The 16264-nt window shown below is 52.3% G+C and overlaps 1 protein-coding gene across 1 annotated transcript; it reads left to right on the top strand.

Annotated features, from left to right (window-relative positions):
* Positions 1-2381: 2381 nt before the first annotated feature.
* Positions 2382-14264, top strand: Cfp (complement factor properdin). Its single transcript, XM_075958082.1, has 9 exons — positions 2382-2778; positions 4134-4284; positions 6854-7029; positions 7948-8118; positions 8776-8967; positions 10863-11036; positions 11984-12175; positions 12872-12983; positions 14097-14264. The coding sequence occupies exons 1-9, from the start codon at positions 2727-2729 to the stop codon at positions 14260-14262; spliced, it is 1386 nt and encodes a 461-aa protein (XP_075814197.1). The 5' UTR covers positions 2382-2726; the 3' UTR covers positions 14263-14264.
* Positions 14265-16264: the final 2000 nt, after the last annotated feature.

The following is a 16264-nucleotide window of genomic DNA, read 5'->3' as shown; positions in this document are numbered from 1 at the left end:
CGGCAGAGCTCGGACATCTCCGCTCGGCGAAGTTCGGACATCTCCGCTCGGCAGAGCTCGGACATCTCCGCTCGGCAGAGTTCGGACATCTCCGCTCGGCAGAGTTCGGACATCTCCGCTCGGCAGAGTTCGGACATTTCCGCCGCTCGGCAGAGTTCGGACATCTCCGCTCGGCAGAGCTCGGACATCTCCGCTCGGCAGAGCTCGGCAGAGTTCGGACATCTCCGCTCGGCAGAGCTCGGCAGAGTTCGGACATCTCCGCTCGGCAGAGTTCGGCAGAGTTCGGACATCTCCGCTCGGCAGAGCTCGGACATCTCCGCTCGGCAGAGTTCGGACATCTCCGCTCGGCAGAGTTCGGCAGAGTTCGGACATTTCCGCCGCTCGGCAGAGTTCGGACATCTCCGCTCGGCAGAGTTCGGACATCTCCGCTCGGCAGAGTTCGGACATCTCCGCTCGGCAGAGTTCGGACATCTCCGCTCGGCAGAGCTCGGACATCTCCGCTCGGCAGAGTTCGGACATCTCCGCTCGGCAGAGCTCGGACATCTCCGCTCGGCAGAGCTCGGACATCTCCGCTCGGCAGAGTTCGGACATCTCCGCTCGGCAGAGTTCGGGCATCTCCGCTCGGCAGAGTTCGGACATCTCCGCTCGGCAGAGCTCGGCAAGGTTCGGCAATCTCCGGAATTTTTTTTTTTTCACGGAGCGCGCCGCCCGTCGCCCATCCGTTTCCGTGGGACTTTTCTCGTGCTCCGCGCGTCCCCCGTCTTTTCCATTGGGACTTTTCTCGTTCTGCGCCGCCCCGCCCACCCCGTCGTGACGTCATCCAACGGCGTCGCCCGTTCGTTTCCGTGGGACTTTTCTCGTGCGCCGCGCGTCACCCGTCTTTTCCTTTGGGACTTTTCTCGTTCTCTCCTGCCCCGCCCACCCCGTCGTGACGTCATCCAACGGCGTCGCCCGTCCGTTTCCGTGGGACTTTTCTGACGCTGGGCCGCCCGTCACCCGTCTTTTCCTTTGGGACTTTTCTCGTTCTCGCCCGCCCCGCCCACCCAGTTGTGATGTCATCCATCGGCGCCGCTCGTCGCCCGGCCGTTTCCGTGGGACTTTTCTCGTGCGCCGCCCGTACCCCGTCTTTTCCAGCGGGACTTTTCTCGTTCTGCGCCGCCCCGCCCACCCCGTCGTGACGTCATCCAACGGCGCCGCCCGTCGCCCGTCCGTTTCCGTGGGACTTTTCTCACGCTAGGCCGCCCGTCCCCCGTGTTTTCCATTGGGACTTTTCTCGTTCTCGCCCGCCCCGCCCACCCATTCGTGACGTCATCCAACGGCGCCGCCCAACGCCCGTCCGTTTCCGTGGGACTTTTCTCGTGCTCTGCCCGTCCCCCCGTCTTTCCCATTGGGACTTTTCTCACGCTGGTCCCCTCCGTCATCCACCTGCGCCGTCCTCGCGTGACCCTGACCGAGTGCTGCTTTTTTTTTTTAAATTTTTATTTATTTATGTATTATTTATTTTTAATTTATTTATTGATTAAAGATTTCCGCCTTCAACCCTTGACTTTCTTTTGGCCAATCGACAAACAGCAGCGCCACGTGACCGGACCGAACCGGACCGGCCGCCTTGGGACTCGAACCCGGGCCTGGAGGGGGAGGGGAGGGGGAGGGGGGATGAGGGGGAGGGGTATAAATATAAAAATATGAAAATAGTCAATAATAAATATAAATTACTACGTATGAATATAAAATTATAAAAATAAAAATAAAAATAAAATATAATAATTATAATACATAATAAATATACATAATGTATGATAAATATATACATATATAATAAATATTAATGAAATAAGTAAGTAATAAATATAAATAACTACGTATGGATATAAAAATATAAAAATATATATAAAAGATATGAAAATAACATATATAATAAATATAAAACATAATAAATATACAAAATAGATATATATGATAAACATAAACATATATAATAAATATCAATAATATAAGTAAATAATAAACAGAAATAACTATGTATAAATATAAAAATAAGTATATAAAATAAAAATGATATGTGATAAATAGAATACATAATCAATATATAATAAATATATGTCATAAATATATAATAAATATATAATATATGATAAATATATATAACAAATATAAAAATGTAATAAATATTAATGATATAATTAAATAACAAATATAAATAAATATATAAAAATCTAAAAATAACATTTTCTATGACACAAAAGCACAATAAATAAATAAATAAATTTAAAAATCCGGGCGTCAGCACGGCCCGGGGTCACCGGGGTCACCGGGGTCACCGGGGTCACACCGGAAGTCCCCCCTCCCCCGGCCCCGCCCACTTCCTCCCGCCCCGGGTTCCTCTTTTCCCCTCCGGCTCAGTCCGGATCGACCGAGAGGAGGACTCGGCACAGCACCCGGGCTGATTATTAACCGAGTCCGCGCGGCTGCACGGGAGGACTCGGCACAGCACCCGGGCTGATTATTAACCGAGTCCGCGCGGCTGCACGGGAGGACTCGGCACAGCACCCGGGCTGATTATTAACCGAGTCCGCGCGGCTGCACGGGAGGACTCGGCACAGCACCCGGGCTGATTATTAACCGAGTCCGCGCGGCTGCACGGGAGGACTCGGCACAGCACCCGGGCTGATTATTAACCGAGTCCGCGCGGCTGCACGGGAGGACTCGGCACAGCACCCACCGCGATGCCGGCCCTGGGGTCGCTTCTGCCGCTGCTGCTGCTCCTGCCGGCCGCGGGTAAGCGGGGGAGGGGGGACTGAGCACAGCACCCAGGGGGACTGAGCACAGCACCCAGGGGGACTGAGCACAGCACCCAGCACACAGTAGGACTCGGCACAGCACCCAGGGGGACTGAGCACAGCACCCAGCACACGGTAGCACTCGGTAAAGCACCTGGAAAGACTCAGCACACCACCCAGGGGGACTCAGCGCAGCGCCTAGCACACGGGGGAGAACTAAGCACAGCACCCAGCACACGATGGCACTCGGCACAGCACCCAGGGGGACTGAGCACAGCACCAAGGGGGACTAAGCGTAGCGCCCAGCACACGGTAGGACTCAGCACAGCACCTAGGGGGACTTAGATCAGTGCCCAGCACACAATAGCACTCAGCACAGCACCTAGGGGGACTAAGCACAGCATCCAGCACACAGTAGGACTCGGCACAGCACCTGGAAGGGACTCGACCCAGCACCCAGGGGGACTAAGCGCAGTGCCCATCACCCGGTAGGACTCAGCACAGCACCTAGGGGGACGGAGCACAGCACCAAGAAAGGGGGACTAAGCCCAGCACCAAGGGGGAGTAAGCACAGCACGCAGGGGGACTGAGCGCAGCACCCAGCACACGGTAGCACTCGGCACAGCACCCAGGGGGACGAAGCGCAGCATATCCAGCACTCGGTAGGACTCAGCACAGCAACAAGGGGACGAAGCGCAGTGCCTAGCACACGGGGTGGGGGACTAAGCACAGCACCCAGCACACAGTAGGACTCAGCACAGCACTCAGGGGGACTCACAGCAGCACCCAGCACACGGTAGCACTCGGTAAAGCACGCAGGGGGACTGAGCGCAGCACCCAGAACACGGTAGCACTCGGCACAGCACCCAGGGGGACTCACAGCAGCACCCAGCACACGGTAGCACTCGGTAAAGCACGCAGGGGGACTGAGCGCAGCACCCAGAACACGGTAGCACTCGGCACAGCACCCAGGGGGACGAAGTGCAGCACCCAGCACACGGTAGGACTCGGCACAGCACCTGGAAAGACTCAGCAAAGCACCCAGGGGGAGGAAGCACAGCGCCAAGCACACGGAGGGGACTAAGCACAGCACCCAGCACACAGTAGGACTCAGCACAGCACCCAGGGGGACTCAGAGCAGCACCCAGGGGCAATAAGATCAGCTCCCAGCACACAATAGCACTCAGCACAGCACCCAGGGGGACTAAGCGCAGCATCCAGCACACTGTAGCACTCAACACAGCACCTGGAAAGACTCAGCACAGCACCCAGGGGGACTCAGAGCAGCACCCATCACCCGGTAGGACTCAGCACAGCACCCTGACTGTCCCGGCCTCTCCCCCGGTTTCACAGGTGCCGACCCCGTGCTCTGCTTCGCCCACTACGAGGAGTCGACCGGCGCCTGCACGGGGCTGATCGGGGGCGGGGTCAGCGAGGACGCCTGCTGCCTCAACGCCGCCTACGGCTTCCAGGAGCGCGAGGGGGGCCCCTGCCGGGCCTGCGGGTAGGTGCTGGGTGCTGAGTCCTCCCTGGGTGCTGAGTCCTCCCTGGGTGCTGGGTGCTGAGTCCTCCCTGGGTGCTGAGTCCTCCCTGGGTGCTGGGAGCTGAGTCTCCCCTGGGTGCTGGGAGCTCAGTCCTCCCTGGGTCCTGGGAGCTGAGTTCTCCCTGGGTGCTGGGCTGAGTCCTCCCCGGGTGCTGTAAACTGAGTTCCCCCTGGGTGCTGGGCTGGGCCCTCCCTGGTTGCTGGGCTGAGTCCTCCCGGGGTGCTGGGAGCTGAGTCCTCCCTGGGTGCTGTAAACTGAGTTCTCCCTGGGTGCTGGGAGCTGAGTTCTCCCTGGGTGCTGGGAGCTCAGTCCTCCCTGGGTGCTGGGAGCTGAGTTCTCCCTGGGTGCTGGGAGCTGAGTTTCCCCTGGGTGCTAAGAGCTAGGTCCCCCATGTTTGGTGCTGGGAGCTGAGTCTCCCCACCCCCCCCCCCCGTTCTGGGACCTGAGGCCTCTTGGGTGCTAGGAGCTGAGTCCACGTGGGTGCTAGGAGGCGAGTCAGTCTGGGTACTGAAAGCTGAGTACTCCCGGGTGCTGGATGTATTTTATGAGCGCCTGCTGTATACACAGTCAAGATGGCGGGTTTGGAGTCTCCCCATCGTGCGCACCCAGTCCTTCCGGGTGCTGGGTGCTGTGCTGAGTCCTCCTGGATCCCTGGCTGGGCCCTCTCAGGTGCTAGGTTGAGTCTCCAGGTGCTCTGCTGAGTCCTCCTTTGTTTTGGGTGCTGGGCTGAGTCCTCCCTGGTGCTGGGCTGAGTCCACACGTACTGTGCTGAGTAGTCCTTCCAGGTACTAGGTGCTGTGTTGAGTCCTTCCAGGTGCTGTGCTGAGGACTCCTGGGTGCTCAGTGCTGTGCAAAGTTTTTCTGTGTGCTGTGCTGAGTTCTCCCGAGTGCTGTGCCAAGTCCTTCTATATGCTGGGCTGAGTCCTGCCAGGTGATAGGTGCTGGGCTGAGTCCTCCCAGGCGCCATGCAGAGGTCTCTGAGGTGCTGTGCTGAGTCCACCCTGGTGCTGCGCTGAGTCCTCCCTGGTGCTGCGCTGAGTCCTCCCAGGCGCCATGCTGAGTCCTCCCTGGTGCTGTGCTGAGTCCCCCCCCCTGTGCTCTAGGATGTACTGAGCTCCCGCTCACTCAGCACTTCCTGTGCGCCCGCAGCTGTCGGGGTCGTGACCCCGGGTTCCCGGCAGAAGAGGGAAACGAAATTCAGTTTTTATGAAGGATTCCTGCGTCTGCGCGAGGGCTTCGCTTCTTTTAATTTTATTTTCATTTTTTAATTTATTTTTAATTAATTCATTCATTCATTTATTATTTATTTATTAATTTTTATCTATTTTTATCTATTTTTTATTTTTAATTTATTTTAATATATTAATTTTTAAATTTATTTATTTATTTTTAATTAATCAATTTATTTTTCTTTCATTTATTATTTATTTATTTATATCCATTTTATTTATTTTTTATTTTTAATTTATTATTTATTTTTTAATTTATTTTTTATTTATTTTAAATTAATTAATTTATTTTTTATCCATTTATTATTCATTGATTTATTTTTTTTATCTATTTTTTAATTATTTCTTATTTTATTTTTTAGCGATTTCTGTCTCTTCCCCGCCACTGCCTTCCGAAAGTTTTGCTTCTTTTTAATTTTTATTTTTTATTTATTTTTTTAATTAAAAAAAAATTTTTTTTTTTCTCTATTAAACACTCGGCACAGCACCCAGGGGGACTAAGCTCTTGTAGCCCAGGCTGGACTCGAACTCAGACCCCTACCGCAGGGCAATGCAATCGATCGACACCGCAAAGCCCCATGGGAAATGTAGTCCCACCCGGTAGGCCCCAGAGCTCACTTCCGGTCGCCGTCCCGGAGCCCCATGGGAAATGTAGTCCCTCACGGTAGGCCCCAGAGCTCACTTCCGGTCGCTGCCGCAAAGCCCCATGGGAAATGTAGTCCCACCCGGTAGGCCCCAGAGCTCACTTCCGGTCGCCGTCCCGGAGCCCCATGGGAAATGTAGTCCCTCACGGTAGGCCCCAGAGCTCACTTCCGGTCGCTGCCGCAAAGCCCCATGGGAAATGTAGTCTCATCCGGTAGGGCCCAGAGCTCACTTCCGGTCGCCGTCCCCGAACCCTCTGGGAAATGTAGTCCCTCACGGTGGACCCCAAAGCTCACTTCCGGTCGCCGTCCCGGAGCCCTCTGGGAAATGTAGTCCCACATGGTGGACCCCAAAGCTCACTTCCGGTCGCCGCCGCAAAGCCCCATGGGAAATGTAGTCCCACCCGGTAGGCCCCAGAGCCCACTTCCGGTCGCCGTCCCGGTGCACTCTGGGAAATGTAGTCCCTCACGGTAGGCCCAAGAGCCCACTTCCGGTCGCTGTCCCGGTGCACTCTGGGAAATGTAGTCCCAGCCAGCCGGACAAGGCAGGACTCGAACTCAGATCCCCGCGTGCGCGCGTGGCGGCTGGGCGATGACATCATCGCTCCCGCCCCGCCCCCCGCAGGACTCGAACTCAGACCCCCTCCCCCCCCCCGCAGGTCCCCGCGATGGTCGCCGTGGTCCCCGTGGGCCCCCTGCTCTGTCACGTGCTCCGAGGGCTCCCGGCTGCGGCACAGGCGCTGTGTGGGCCGGGGCGGGCGGTGCGAGGGGAACGCGGAGCCTCGAACCCTGGACTGGGAGCTGCAGGCCTGCGAGGACCAGGAGTGCTGCCCAGGTGAGGGGGGGTCTGTGAGTCATCAACAAACACTCGGGTCGTGTAGTCGGTCAGTGATCACATCTGTGAGTCATCAACAAACACTCGATCAGATAGTCGATCAATTATCACATCCGTGAGTCATCAACAAACCCATCCGTGAGTCATCAACAAACACAAACATCCGTGAGTCATCAACAAACACTGAGAAAGATGCCTGAGGTCGGAGAGTCGATCAGTTATCAGAGAAACATTAATATTTATTTATTATATTCTGATTTTAATATTTATTTATCATGTATACGATATCCTAATTTTTATATTTGTTTATCGTGTATACAATATTCTCATTTCATATTTATTTATTATGAATGCAATATTCTAATTTTATATTTATTATGTGTACGATATTTTAATTTTACATTGATATATTTATTATGTCTGAAATATTCTAATTTTATATTTATTTGTTTATTATGCATACAATATTCTAATTTTATTTATTATGCATGTAATATTCTATTTTTATATTTATTTTTTACGTATACGATATTGTAATTTTTATATTTATTTATCATGTATATAATATTCTGATTTCATATTTATTTTTATATTTATTATGTATATAATATTCTAATTTTTATATTTATGTATTTATCGTGTATAAAACATTATAATTTTATATTTATTATGTATACGACATTCTAATTTAAATATTTATTAATTATGTATGCAATATTCTAATTTCTATATTTATTTTTATATTTATTATGTAATTATGCATACGATATTGTAATTTTATATTGATTATGCACACGACATTCTAACTTTATATTTATTATGCATACGATATTCTAATTTTATATTAATTAAGCACACGAATATTCTAATTTTATGTTTATTAATTATGTATAAAATATCCTGATTTTCCCCCCGCAGAGCCAGGCGCCTGGTCCGAGTGGGCGCCCTGGGGTCCCTGCTCCGTCACCTGCGCCCGAGGGACCCGGACCCGAGTGCGAGGATGCGACCGCCCCGCGCCCAAGTGTGGGGGCCGCTGCCCGGGGGAGGCCGTGGAGGCCGAGGCCTGCGACACCGGGAAGATCTGCCCGAGTGAGTACCCGGTCCTGGGTTCGAGTCCTGCACACCACAGGGGGGGCTCAGTGGTTAGAGCACCGGCTGCTCTGCCCGAGGTGCTGGGTTCGAGTCCCAGCAACCCACATGAAAATATGAAAAGAATTAGAATTAGAATAATGAATAAATATAAAAATTAGTATATTGCATACACGATCAATAAATATAAAAATTAGCATGTTGTGTGCATAATTAATAAATATTAAAATTAGAATATTTATACATGGTAATTATACAAAATTAGAATATTGTATGCATTATAAATAAATAAATATTAAAACTAGGGTATTTTATACATAATATAGAAATAAATATTAAAATCATAACATTGTAAACATAATGAATAAATATAAAATTAGAATATTGCATGAATAATCAATATAAAATTAGAATACTGCATACATAATTAATATAAAATTATAACATTGTATACAAAACAAATAAATAAAATTAGAATATTGTATGTATTATAAATAAATATAAAAATTAGAATATCACACACAATGAATAAATAAATATAAAATTAGCATATTGTATGCAAAATTAATATAAAATTAGAATATTGCATGCACAATATATATAATTAGCATATCGCATGCATAATTAATAAACATAAAATCGGAATTCCGTCCGCAGCGCACGGCGCCTGGGCGGCCTGGGGCCCCTGGAGCCGCTGCTCCGGCTCCTGTCATGGCGGCGCCCAGGAACCCCGGGAAACGCGCAGCCGCACCTGCTCCGCCCCGGCGCCTTCCCAGAATCCCCCGGGACAGCCCTGCCCGGGAGCAGCCTATGAGTATCGGGCCTGCGCCGGCCTCCCGCCCTGTCCAGGTACGTCGGGGTGCTGTGCTGAGTCCTCCTGGGTGCTGTGCTGAGTCCTCCCGGGTGCTGTGCTGAGTCCTCCTGGGTACCGAGTGCTGTCTGAGTTCTCTCCGGTGCTGGGTTGATTCCATGGGTGTTGTGCTGAGTCCTCTTAGGTGCTGTACTGAGTCCTCCTGGGTACCGAGTGCTGTGTGAGTTCTCTCCGGTGCTGGGTTGATTCCGTGGGTGCTGTGCTGAGTGTTCCCGGGTGCTGTGCTGAGACCTCCCGGGTGCTGTGCTGAGTCCTCCCGGGTACCGAGTGCTGTGTGAGTTCTCTTCGGTGCTGGGTTGATTCCGTGGGTGCTGTGCTGAGTCCTCCCGGGTGCTTGGCTGAGTGCTCCCGGGCGCTGTACTGAGTCCTCCTGGGTACCGAGTGCTGTGTGAGTTCTCTCCGGTGCTGGGTTGATTCTGCGGGTGCTGTGCTAAGTGCTCACTCGGGTGCTAGGTTCTGTGCTGAGTGAGTGCTCCCTGATGGTGCTGGGTTCTGAGTCCTCCTGAGTGCTGGGCTGAGGGCTCCCGGGTGCAGTGCTGAGTCCTCCTGGGTACTGAGTGGTGTGTTCAGTAGTCCCGGGCGATGAGTGCTGTGCTGAGTTCTTCCGAGTGCTGGGTGCTGTACTGAGTGAGTGCTCCCCGGTGCTGCTGGGTTCTGAGTCCTCCTGGGTGCTGTGCTGACTCCTCTCGGGTGCTGTGCTGAGTCCTCCCAGCATTTAAGTTCTTGTCCCACGGGAACAGAGGGGCGGAGATAGCGCAGAGTAAGTGTTCTGCAGGTGCTGTGCTAAGTGCTCCCTCGGGTGCTGGGTTGATTCCGCGGGTGCTGTGTTAAGTGCTCCCTCGTGTACTGGGTTCTGTGCTGAGTGAGTACTTCCCGGTGGTGCTGGGTTCTGAGTTCTCCCGGGTGCTTGGCTGAGTCCCCAGGTGCTGGGCTGAGTCCTCCTGGGTACTGAGTGGTGTGTTCAGTCCTCCCGGGTGATGAGTGCTGTACTGAGTTCTCCCAGGTGCTAGGTTGATTCCGCGGGTGCTGTGCTGAGTTCTCCTAAGTGCTGGGGGCTGTGCTGAGTGAGTGCTCCCTGGTGGTGCTGGGTTCTGAGTACTCCTGGGTGCTGTGCTGAGTCCTCTTGGGTGCTGTGCTGAGTCCTCCTGGGTGCTGTGCTGAGTCCTCCCGGGTATTTAAGTTCTTGTACCACATGAGCAGAGGGGTAGAGATGGCGCGGAGTGAGTGACATTGACGGAGGCGCAGTGCATGATGGGAATATCTGGGCTGGAGAATGCGCTGTGGCGTGAGGGACGTGGGGTCAAAGGTTGGCGTGGGGTCAAAGGTTGGCGTGGGGGGGGGTCTGTGATGGCGGACAATTTATTTATCCAGTTTTATTTTTATTATTTATTTTATATTTATTTATTTTAGTCTCATTTATTTATTTTAGATATCTATTTCATTTACGGATTAATTCCGTTTCGGTATTTATTTAAAATATTTATTGATTGATTCATGTTCAGTATTTACTATTTTAAACATTTATTTATTTATTTATTTATTGATGAATTCATCTTCAGTACTTATTATTTATTTTAAACATTTATTTATCCAATTTAGTTTCATTTATGTATTTTAAGTATTTATTTATTTACTTTTCTTTATTCATTTTAAATATTGATTGATTGATAAATTCTCGGTATTAATTTTAAATATTAATTTATTCATTTTAAATATGTATTGATTGATTCGTTTACAGTATTTATTATTTTAAATATTTATTTATTTTATTTATTGATTAATTCTCGGTATTCATTTTAAACATTTATATTTATCTCAGTTTTATTTATTAATTTTAATATCGATCGATCCTTTCCCCCCCCCCCCCCCGCAGTGCCCGGCGGCTGGGGCCCCTGGGGCGCCGTCAGCGCATGCTCCGTGACCTGCGGCCTCGGCCACGCCCAGGAACGCCGGTCATGTGACCGCCCCGCCCCCCGCCACGGCGGCGCCTTCTGTGCCGGGGACGCCGCCCGGACCCAGGTCTGCAACACGGCCGTGCCTTGTCCTGGTGAGCACTTCCGGTCGCCGCCGCAACGCCTCATGGGAGATGTAGTCCCACACGGGAGGGCCTAGAGCCCAATTCCGGTCGCCGCCGCAAAGCCCCATGGGAGATGTAGTCCCACAAGGGAGGGCCTAGAGCCCACTTCCGGTCGCCGCCGCAAAGCCCCATGGGAGATGTAGTCCCACCCGGCCGGGCCCCAGATCTCACTTCCGGTCGCTGTCTCAGAGCCAGGGCCCAAGACGGCCCCCACTTCCTGTTCCCATCGCAACGCCCCATGGGAAATGTAGTCCCACAAGGACGGCCCCAGAGCTCACTTCCGGTCGCCGCCCCAGAACCCCCTGGGAAATGTAGACCCACCCGGTAGGTCCCCAGAGACCACTTCCGCTCTTTGCCCCAGAGCCCTCTGGGAAATGTAGTCCGACCCGGTAGGCCCCAGAGCTCACTTCCGGTTGATGTCCCGGTGCACTCTTGGTATTGAGTCCCACCCGGTAGGCCCCAGAGCCCACTTCCGGTGGTCGCCGTCCCGGAGCCCCATGGGACTCTAGGAAATGTCGTCCGACACGGTAGGCCCCAGAGCCCACGTCCGGTTGATGTCCCGGAGCACCCTGGGATATGTCGTCCGACTCGGAAGGCCCCAGAGCTCACTTCCGGTTGATGTCCCGGTGCACTCTGGGTATTGTAGTCCCTCACGGTAGGCCCCAGCGCCCACTTCCGGTCGGTGCCCCGGTGCACTCTGGGTAGTGTAGTCTCACCCGGTAGGCCCCAGCGCCCACTTCCGGTCGGTGCCCCGGTGCACTCTGGGTAGTGTAGTCCCACCCGGTAGTCCCCAGCACCCAGTTCCGGTCTTTGCCCCGGTGCACTCTGGGTAGTGTAGTCCCTCACGGTAGTCCCCAGCGCCCACTTCCGGTCTGCGCCCCGGAGCCCCCTGGGAAACGTAGTCCCCGCGTCCGCAGTGGACGGCGAGTGGGGGCCCTGGGGCCCGTGGAGCCCCTGCCGGCGCGTGCACATGGCGTCCATCCGCTGCGAGGAGATCCCGGGCCAGCAGTCTCGCGCGAGGACGTGCGCCGGCCGGAAGTTCGACGGGAAGCGGTGTCCGGGCGACTACCAGGAAATCCGGCACTGCTATGACGTCAGCGACTGCGTGCGTGAGTGACCCGGATGACGGAGCGCCGGGGGGACTCGGCTCCCAGCACCCGGGGGGGACTTGGTTCCCAGCACCCGGGGGGACTCAGCACCCGTGGGGACTCGGTTCCCAGCACCCGGGGGGACTCGGTTCCCAGCACCCAGGGGGGACTCGGCTCCCAGCACCCGGGGGGACTCGGTTCCCAGCACCCGGGTGGGACTTAGTTATTAGAGCCCAGATGATGGAGCTCCCAACACCTAGGGAGAACTCAGTTCCCAGCACCCAGGTGCAGCACTTGGGAGAACTCAGCTCACAGCACCCAGGGAGAACTCAATTCCCAGCACCCAGGGGGAACTCAGTCCCCAGCACCCAGGGAGGACTCAGCCCCCAGCACCCGGGGAGGACTCAGTTCAGCACCCAGGGGAACTCAGTCCCCAGCACCCAGGGAGGACTCAGCCCCCAGCACCTGGGGAGGACTCAGTTCAGCACCCAGGGAGGACTCAGCTCCCAGCACCTGGGGAGGACTCAGTCCAGCACCCGGGGAGGACTCAGCCCAGCACCCAGGGAGAACTCAGCCCCCAGCACCCGGGGAGGACTCAGCCCAGCACCCAGGGGGAACTCAGCTCCCAGTACCAAGGGGGAACTCAGCCCAGCACCCAGAGAGAACTCAGCCCAGCACCCGGGGAGAACTCAGCCCAGCACCCCGCCCCCGCTGCAGTGAAAGGTTCCTGGTCGCAGTGGAGCCCCTGGAGCCTGTGCACCCCGCCCTGTGGACCCGAACCCACGCGCGCCCGCCAGCGCCTGTGCACAGCGCAGCTCCCCGAGTTCCCGTGAGTGCGGGGCGGGGCCTGTGGGAGCTGAGGCAGGGGGATCGCTGGCTTTGAGATCCGAGTCTCGGAAAAAAAAACTTTTTTTTTATTAAATATTTATCATGTGTATAATATTCTAATATTTTTATTTTTATATTTATTTAATACATATATAATATTCTAATATTATTATATTTATCACGTCTACAATACTCTAATTTTTATATATATTTATTTATTAAGGATACAATATTCTAATTTTACATTTATTTCTTATGTATACAGTGTTCTAATCCTTTTTAAATTTATTTTTATATTTATTTATCACGTCTACAATATTCTAATTTTATATTTATTATGTATATAATATTTTATTATTTTATATTTATTTATTAATTACGTATATAATATTTTATATTTATTTATTAATTATGCACACACTATTTAATATTAATTAATTACGTATATTATATTATATTATTTTATATTTATTCCCCCCAGGCTCACCCTGGCCGTGCTCGAGGGCCGCGGGGAGAAATCCACCATATTTTATATTTATTTTACATTAATTATTTTATATTTATTTTACATTAATTACGTATATCATATTTTATATTTATTTTACATTAATTATTTTATATTTATTTTACATTAATTACGTATATTATATTATAATATTTATATTTATCCCCCGCAGACGCACCCTGGCCGTGGTCGAGGGCCGCGGGGAGAAATCCACCCTATTTTATATTTATTTTACATTAATTATTTTATATTTATTTTACATTAATTATTTTATATTTATTTTACATTAATGACGTATATTATATTATAATATTTATATTTATTTCCCCCCAGGCGCACCCTGGCCGTGGTCGAGGGCCGCGGGGAGAAATCCACCCTATTTTATATTTATTTTACATTAATTATTTTATATTTATCTATTAATTATGCATATAATATTATAATATTTATATTTATTTCCCCCCGCAGACGCACCCTGGCCGTGGTCGAGGGCCGCGGGGAGAAATCCACCATATTTTATATTTATTTATTAACTATGCACATACTATTTAATATTAATTAATTACGTATATTATATTATAATATTTATATTTATTTATTCCCCCCCAGGCGCACCCTGGCCGTGGTCGAGGGCCGCGGCGACAAACCCGTCTCCTTCTCGGGGTCCCCGCGGCCGCTGTGCGCGGAGCTGCAGGGGCAGCGCCTGGCGGTGGAGGAGCGGCGCCCGTGTGCGCATGCGCCGGCCTGCGCGGACCCCGAGGGGGCGGGGCCGTGAGCGGGGGCGGGGCCGCGGGGAGGAGGGGGCGGGGCCGTGGGGAGGAGGGGGCGGGGCCTGGAGATGGGGCGGGGCCGCGGGGAGGATGGGGGCGGGGCCGCGGGGAGGAGGGGGCGGGGCCGTGAGCGGGGGCGGGGCCGCGGGGAGGGGGCGGGGCCGTGAGCGGGGGGCGGGGCCGCGGGGAGGATGGGGGCGGGGCCGCGGGGAGGGGGGCGGGGCCGGGAGATGGGGGCGGGGCCGTGGGGAGGGGGCGGGGCCTTAGGAGGGGAAATCCCGGCATGCCCTGCGCGCGACCCCCGGATGTCAAAAAATAAAAAAATAAACGGGATTTCCGCAGTCTCCGAGGTCGTGAGTTCGAGTCCCGGCGAGCGGCGACGCCAGGATCGATGGATGTGAAAATAAATATAAGTAAATATATAAAATAAATATAAATAAATAAAAATAAATATAAATAAATATAAGACACGGTTAGAACGCTGTACACGCAATAGATAAATATAAAATAAATATAAATATAAAATAAATATAAATAAATATAAAATAAATATAAATAAATATAAAACACGATTAGAATATCGTATACTTGATAAATAAATATAAAATAAATATTGAATAAATATAAATAAATATAAAACACGGTTAGAACGCTGTACACGTGATAAATAAATATAAAATAAATATTAAATAAACATAAAACACAATTAGAATATCGTATACTTGATAAATAAATATAAAATAAATATAAAATAAATATAAATAAATATAAAACACGGTTAGAACGCTGTACACGTGATAAATAAATATAAAATAAATATTAAATAAACATAAAACACAATTAGAATATCGTATACTTGATAAATAAATATAAAATAAATATAAAATAAATATAAATAAATATAAAACACGGTCAGAACACTGTACACGCGATCGATAAATATAAATAAATATAACACAAAATACGGAGCCGAGGGGGGGGCGGGGCCGAGGCGGTCGGGCGCGCATGCGCACTGCGCTGTAACGGACGCAGCACCCCGGACAGCGGCGGGTGGTGGCGCCTGCGCAGTGCGCGGCCTGCGATTCTCCGTTGCTGCGCATGCGCACGGCCCGGAGATCGGCGTCAGCACCGCGGACAGCGACCGGCGGCCGGCGGCACTGACGTCACCGGACTTCCGACGCATGCGCAGTGCGCGGTAACCGACTCAGCGTTGCTGCGCATGCGCGGTGGAAGATTCAGTTCGGCTGCCGCGCGGACGTCACCGGGCGGCCGACGCCTGCGCACTGCGCGCTCCGCGTTGTTGCGCGTGCGCACTGCGCGATGGAGACTCCGCGTTGCTGCGCATGCGCACGGCGCGATTAGCGTTCCGGTGCCGCGGACAGTGACGGCGGCTTGTGCGGTGACGTCACCGGACTGCCGACGCATGCGCACTGCGCGATCAGAGACTCAGCGTTGTTGCGCGTGCGCACTGCGCGATCGCCGAATCAGCGCTGCTGCGCGTGCGCAGGGCGCGGCGCCCGGATTCAGCACCGCGGATAGCGGCAGGCGCCGGCGGCACTGACGTCACCGGGCGGCCGGCGCATGCGCGCTCCGCGATTATCGATCGGCGTTGTTGCGCGTGCGCACAGCGCGATGGAGTCTCAGCGTTGCTGCGCATGCGCACGACGCGATTAGCGTTCCGGTATCGCGGACAGTGACGGCGGCTTGTGCGGTGACGTAACCGGACTGCCGACGCATGCGCACTGCGCGATCAGAGACTCAGCGTTGCTGCGCGTGCGCAGGGCGCGGCGCCCGGATTCAGCACCGCGGACAGCGAACGGCGGGTTGCGCGCTGACGTCACCGCACTGCCGACGCCTGCGCACTGCGCGGCCGCTAGCGCTCGGCTTCAGCACCGCGGACAGCGACCGTCGTCGGGCGGCGCTGACGTCACCGCACTGCGAACGCATGCGCAGTGCGCGGCGGCGGCTTCCGAGGCGGCCGCGCTGACGTCACCGGGCGGCGGCCGG

The sequence above is a fragment of the Microtus pennsylvanicus genome, chromosome X (assembly GCF_037038515.1).
Source record: "Microtus pennsylvanicus isolate mMicPen1 chromosome X, mMicPen1.hap1, whole genome shotgun sequence".
Classification (NCBI taxonomy): Eukaryota; Metazoa; Chordata; class Mammalia; order Rodentia; family Cricetidae; genus Microtus; species Microtus pennsylvanicus.
Note: the sequence above shows the minus strand (reverse complement) of the source record. Positions and strands in the feature narration are given on the sequence as shown.

Coding starts and splice junctions, on each gene's coding strand:
- Cfp (XM_075958082.1), top strand. CDS start 2,727: ATGCCGGCCCTGGGGTCGCTTCTGCCGCTGCTGCTGCTCCTGCCGGCC. Junction 8,119..8,775: donor CACCGGGAAGATCTGCCCGA/GTGAGTACCCGG, acceptor TTCCGTCCGCAG/CGCACGGCGCCTGGGCGGCC. Junction 11,037..11,983: donor CACGGCCGTGCCTTGTCCTG/GTGAGCACTTCC, acceptor CCGCGTCCGCAG/TGGACGGCGAGTGGGGGCCC.